Here is a 6701-nt window from a genome sequence, read left to right as displayed (position 1 = left end):
AAAGCCCCTCAGGACTTCCCCCCCCCCCCATCAGCCTCTTTTCACCCTTGAAGTCATGTGCTAAACACGAGGATTTAGGCAGTGCTAATCCTCCTAATGAGGGCTTCTCCCACCCTCTATATAAATCCTCCAAATCTTGGCACGCACCGCAGAGCAAAGGCCTTTTGAACCATATTCAAGGCAGTTCGAGTCAAGGATTAAACAAACACCCCAAATGCCAACATCATAAGCAGTGAGGGAAATTATCTCAGTCAGTCAGAGCCCAGTCTGCTGAGAATCTGAGAAAAAGTGCGGTCCTCCTCTTGTCCAGAGGCTGTTCATGAAACACCTTTGCTCCTGTCCTTGATTGCTAGAAGCCAAACCTGGCACAGCGCGTGGTCCCTGCAGCAATGACCTCCCAGCTCCAGTGGGTGACATGGCTCTCATCTGCTCTCCTGGGCTACCTGAGCTGCTGCTGCGCTCCGCAGGCTGAGGCACAGTTCCCCCGCGTCTGCATGACGGTAGAGGCGCTGCTGGCCAAGCGCTGCTGCCCAACCTTGGGGCAAGAGCCAAGCAATGCGTGTGGCTCCCAGCAGGGCAGGGGATCGTGCAGGGAGGTGCAGGTGGACACCAGGCCATGGCGCGGCCCGTACACCCTCCGCAACGTGGATGACCGGGAACGATGGCCCCTGAAGTTCTTCAATCAGAGCTGCCAGTGCACAGGTGAGAGGAGGACTAACTCTGCTCCAGAGAAGAGCAAATCCCTGATTGTGGAAAAGGGATCAGGAAGGGTGATCCCTCCCAGTTGCACTACAAATATGGCCAAGCCATACTCTACCAGTGAAAGAGGAACATGAGCTGGCCTAGACACCAAACGGGGTTAGAGCATGGTTCTCTCTCATGCTTAAATTTTGTTTTTTCCCCCTGTATTCACAGGTCAGGAATCCCCTCCCCCATTATTGTTACATGGTTCGGCCATAAGGCTGTTCCATTCCCCCTCTCCCCATATTTAAATCTGGTTTGTTAGGTAGGATAGACAGGGTTTGTGACTGTAGAAATGTGTATGGATGAAGCTGTACACCTGTGTCAGCACATGTTGAGTTGGGATTAATTACTGCCAGGGTAATATTTTGCAGTGTGTGTCCTGAAAATTTTATGGATGTCAGGGATCCCAACTGGTAAACTTAGTCCTGCTTTGCAGTGCTGACAGGACCTAATGTTAAGAATTGTGTTAAAGCCAACAGGACTTAGTCATGCTTTAATAATAGTGGTAAAAATTTGGAAACATTCAGGGGTTTAATACAATGCTTACAAGATAACCAAGTCCCATCAATGCTGAAAAATGGAACAGTGGTTTAACTTTGCAGAAAGAAAACTGAATTGGAGCAGCCTCCAATGCAGTTGAATTTGCAGTGCGGACAGAACCTTAGATAAGCCATCCCATTGACTTCAAGTCCTGGGTACGCTATATGAACATCAAGTCCTCAATATCCTATAGCACGCTGACTTCACAGGATGAGTCGCCTAAGGACTGCAGAATTAAGCCTTAATCCTGCAAACACATATGCATGTGCATAACTAACTGTATGTGCATGCATAAGCTTTTAGAAGACTGGAGCATTTGGTCGTGAACTCTTGTCTTTTTTCTATGCTATTATATAGAACTATGTATAAAAGATAATGTTAACAGAACACTATTAAGGTTGAAAATTCAGACACTCAGAAGTTAGGAAAGTGCCAGAATTAAGTTTGCCTGTGCAAGCTTAATTTGGCCCACCACCCCACCCAACCTTATCTTGTGAGTATGCATTATGTTTCAGTCTTTAATTACGTGATCACATACTAATCTTTCCACAGGACCCCTGCGTCATTCAGTGCACAGGATAGACAGTGCTCACTGAATGAGAAGCTGGCAATATGTTGGTTTATCCTTGTTGTTCAATGTATGGTCCTCGGCCTTATTTACTATACATTATTCAAAGCCTGCACTGAAGACAGAATTACTACTTTCTTCATGGGCCTGTCTGTGGCACTCATCACTGGAGTACCTGAGTGCTTCATAAACATTAATTAAGGTTTCTTCCTAGCACCCCTGTGAGGTGTGGGGGTGGTATCATCCCTATTTTACAGATGGGGAACTGAAGCCCAGATCCACAAAGGTACTTAGGCACCTATGCCTTTGTGGCTTTGCTGTGATCCACAAAACCCCTGCTCAGTTGCTGCCTCACCTCACTTGTCCACTAAATTTCTACTGTTGAAGTTCCTTGGGAGCACGTGCACTGCTGCCTCACTTGCATGTGGATGCCTGTTTCCCACCTGAGTCCCAGTGAAGTCCATAAACAGTGGGGAGTGCGCTGTAGCTCACGAAAGCTTATGCTCAAATAAATGGGTTAGTCTCTAAGGTGCCACAAGTCCTCCTTTTCTTTTTGCGGATACAGACTAACACGGCTGCTACTCTGAAACCTATCTTACCTATGGGGCTCAATGTGGTAGGTATGCTCAGAGGCTGCCTACTGGACCAGGTTCCATTCAAAATCCAGCCCGTGGTGGGGGTGTTCCTTCCCCCCCATAACTTTTAGCTCAGTGGTTAGACTCCTTGCCCAGGATGTGGGAGACCAAGGTTCAATTCCCCCTGTGGCTAATGAGGAGAAAAGCTTTGAAGAGGGGTAACCCACCTCCCAGGAGAGTTCTTTAATCACTGAACTATGGGAGCTTCTGATGTTTGGGTCTCTCATTATCTCCTGGTGAAGTTGTTCCACTGTAGAAAAATGATTAACAAGTTATTGGAGCAGGGAGATTGGCCCCAGGTCTCCCTCTTAAGCGAGTACCCTAACCACCAGGCTACAGAGTCATTCTTTCTCTGGCTCCTTGGCGGAGCCAGGCCAAAGAGATTAAGGTTAAAAGTATCTACTAAGTTTGGGTGCCCAGTCTGAGATAATTGGGTCCTGATTATTCAGAGTATTTGCATTATGTAGCACTTTATATTTTCAAAGCATAGCTCCCACTGACTTCAGTTGGAGCCGTCAGTGCTCCTGCAAATCACACCCTAGAGTCTCATCTCAGGCATTCAGAAAATGGAATACACAGTTAGTGACCATCTGTGAACTGTTTGGTTTCAGACTTGCCCAGCATTACCCAGAAACTCTGTGACAGAGACAGGGATAGATCCAGTTCTCCAGTACAGCGTTCAACTGCCTTAACCATGAGCTTGTTCTTTCTCTCTCTCTCTCTTTTTTTTTTTTTTGGTTCCCTGCCTCATTCACTGCACACCTTCCACCTTCTGCAACAAATGAGACAGAGGTCCTACAAATGACACAACCCTGCTCCTTCCCCAGAGCCGGTCCATCCTGCACACTGAACCAAGCAGGGGTACTATGGAAAAAATAGTGTGTCATCATGTTTATAAAGTCTGTATCATAATTCATATGCACAGGCCACCTTAACTCTGGCATTTCCTAACTTTGGAGTGTTTGACTTTGCAACCTTAATAATGTTCTTTTAATGTAGATATGTGTGTGTAATTTTCTATGTATTAAAACAAAAAACTGGAAAAAAAAAAGGAATTCTATCATATGAAAACCCCACATGGGTCACCAGCAGGAGGAGAACCTGTAGAGCCACTGCTCAACCTCTGCCACTTGAGCTAACAGAGTAATTTATAGCAGTTGTAGCTTGTCATCCTCTATGAGAACAGCACTAGATGGTGATGAGAAACTCACTATGCCAGTGGGTTTCACAGATATTTGCTGACAGCTGAGGAACGGTGAGATTCTGGAATCTTGGGATCCACTTTAGGCTATATAGGAGAGTGTTCTTTCGTGAGCACAGACACTTCCACCTTTTCCCCCGAAGCTTGACTCCTGCTGCCCAATCTCCTTACCCAGCCAGTCCCAGTTCTTCTCTCATAGCTCCTCATCCAACCTGTCTCTCCCCGCTCCAAACTGGCTCCCAGTCTCAGTCAGACTCTCTAGACTCCTCATCCATTCTCACTGTTCATTCCCCTTCCTAGCTCCTTGTTTCAGTCTCTTTGTTCAAGTTCTCCCATTGTACCATAACTCTCACAAATCTGTCTTGTTCCCCCTCTATGCACCCCCATGCAAAGTGAAGAATCGGTCTGAAATCTGGTTTGTTAGGTAGGATATTATGCACTGGTTCCCAATCTCCTTGTCCAACCACTCCCAGTCTTTCCCTTCCATCCAGCTCCTATCCATTCTCAGTATTCTCCCTCCAAACCATTTGGCTCCCAGTTTCCCACTGTTTTCCTCACTGGCCCTGTCTCTCTCCCAGTTTCCTTGCCCAACCAGTCTAAGTTTCCACTCCCCACCCCGAGACCCAGTCTCCTTGTCCAAATAGTTCCAGTCTCACCAGACTCCTTGTACCAATCTACTGCTTTCCTTCTCACCCAGTCCAGCTTTTGTCCCCTCTGCATTTGAATCAGACAGCTTTCTTCTCTGCACTGCCTTCGCACTGGCGGGGGAGGACACTGAGAGCACAAGAGAGACAGGCCCCATGATTTCAGTTTTGGTCCACAGCCACTCTCTGGTCTGCAATAGTTTGGAGCAGCCATTACAAGGAAAGTCCAGCTTCGCCCCTGTAACTCTAGACTGGAGCTCAGTCACTATGTGGGGATGGCACATGCAGTCTGGTTGGCACTAGGAGCTCTGAGCACATGCTCAGCAATGATGGAATCTTTGGCGATTTAACTGCCAAAAATCAAAGAGCATGTGCCAACTGCCATTTTTCAAAGGCTTATAACTTGACCAAATTTGGGCAGTTTTTCACAGGGAAGCCAAAAGGCACATCCATGACATAAAGGCCATTCCCCTGCCAAATTTCAGGTCCCTGCTCCAAAGCATGAGGGTGCTAGAGCTGTCCAAAAAAAAAAGGGTGGCAGAATTTTTTAACATGAGCAATACATTTCCCCTAGCCTACCCTCATTCTCATTCAAGACTGAAGCATTTTGTTTGAATATTTTTCAAAAAATAAAAATAAAATTCAGCCTGAGGCAAACATCTGGCATGGAAAATTTCAGTCCAAACAGTTGAAGTTTCACAAAGTTATAAGCAACTGAAAACAGGGTCTGGTAATGGGAAGTGTTGAGCAAACTTAATAATAGGTAGTGCTACCAGCCCTGTCTAAAATAATAGAAGGCTTACCAGTATCAATTAGGGTGACCAGACGTCCTGATAAAATCAGGACTGTCCTGATATTTAGTTGTTTGTCCCGCGTCCCAACCAATGAACGATTGGGACACCATTTGTCCCGATATTTTGCTTTGGCGGCACTCCGGCTTTTTTTTTTTTTTTTTCGCTTGGGGCAGCAAAAAACCTAGAGCCGGCCTTGGTGGGGCGTGAGCCTGTGGCTGCCGCCCCCATGTGTCCCGATATTTTGTTCTTGTCATCTGGTCACCCTAGTATAAATCAGTTTTTGTCTCTCGGTCTTTGGCTAGACTGATAATATCAATCCAGCATTTCATATTTTCAAAACACTTTACAAATAATAACATAAAATAATAATAATAAATTGCATTACTATCTCTCTTTTTATTTTGAAAGATCCCCAAATGCTTAGCAAACTAAATGCAGGTGTCACAGGTAGCCATCTGGATCCTGATTCAGGAAAGTACCTGGGCATGTGTTTGAGTTTAAGCAAGTGCTTAAATACTTTTCTGTACAGTCAGGCTTTCCTGGATCAGGGCCCTGGTGCACAGCATGCTTAATTATATTCAATGTGGGGGACGCACATGGGCAAATGTGAGAGACTGTGTGTGTTTGTCTGTGTGTGTGTGTGTGAGAGAGAGAGAATTCTGGCCAAGAATTGCTTTACCAATCTGTACTCTTATTGCAAGTACCATGGGATTTTAAGTGTGCTTGCAGAACAGAGAGGCTCTTGTTTTCTAAGCTCTCATGCAAAAGTCCTCTATATAATGATTTATCTGCTCTGGTTAGGGTGATCTGACATCCCGATATTACAGGCTTTGTCTTATATAAGCAATTATACCTCCCTGAAAAAAAAGTCCCGATTGTTCACACTTGCTGTCTGGTCATGCTAGCTGTGGTAGAATATCTAAGTTGATTGAAACCTTTAATTCTAAAGAATTTAAATATTCAAAACCTGATGCTTTAAAGTTTAAGGAATCAAGTCCCCAATCCTACTCATATGCTTAACATTACTCATATGAGAAGCCCCATTGAAGTCAAATCTAGTTGATATTGGACTACTTATGGAAGTAAAGTTAAGCATATGAGTAAGTGTTTGCAGGTTTGGGTCCTAAGATAGCTGACTTGAACTTGACATTGTTTAATCCTTTGTTCTTTCTTTGGAGCAGTCATTTTCCTCACATCTTTTCCATCCAGCTTTTCTTTGCCTTCATTACCACACTATTTTTCCTCTCTTTTATCTTGGGTTCCTTTATATTCCTCCTCTTTACAGTTTCCATTCTGTAAATAAAGGAGCAACATTTGCTACTCAAGAGATGACTTTGAGAGAAATCATTTGGACTCTGTTGATTCAACCAGATTGATACTGAATGCAGGGGCACTTCCAGGGGAATGTTAAAAGGTCTGCGCTGAATCAGGAGTCGGATTGGTTTTAATAGTTTCCACACAGTGATTGTTGGTTGTTGTGTACCTGCTTGTCTTTCATTCTGCAAATTGGTCCAGTTGCTGAGTGTCCAAGTTTGAACATTACTGGTGGGCAACCATTTTGTGTTGTCTTCATCA

General features: G+C 44.9%; 1 protein-coding gene across 1 annotated transcript in view; it reads left to right on the top strand.

The window, feature by feature from the left end:
- Nucleotides 1-204: 204 nt before the first annotated feature.
- Nucleotides 205-6701, top strand: part of DCT (dopachrome tautomerase) — a 28504-nt gene continuing 22007 nt past the window's right edge. Inside the window, exon 1 of the mRNA XM_084633673.1 lies at nucleotides 205-702. Coding sequence (XP_084489799.1) covers nucleotides 390-702 — 313 coding nt within the window. The 5' untranslated portion in view covers nucleotides 205-389. The remainder of the gene's footprint in view (nucleotides 703-6701) is intronic.

Source organism: Lepidochelys olivacea, assembly GCF_965140295.1.
Source record: "Lepidochelys olivacea isolate rLepOli2 genome assembly, chromosome: 1".
Classification (NCBI taxonomy): Eukaryota; Metazoa; Chordata; order Testudines; family Cheloniidae; genus Lepidochelys; species Lepidochelys olivacea.
The sequence above is the reverse complement of the archived record's forward strand: the minus strand, read 5'-3'. Positions and strand labels throughout refer to the sequence as shown.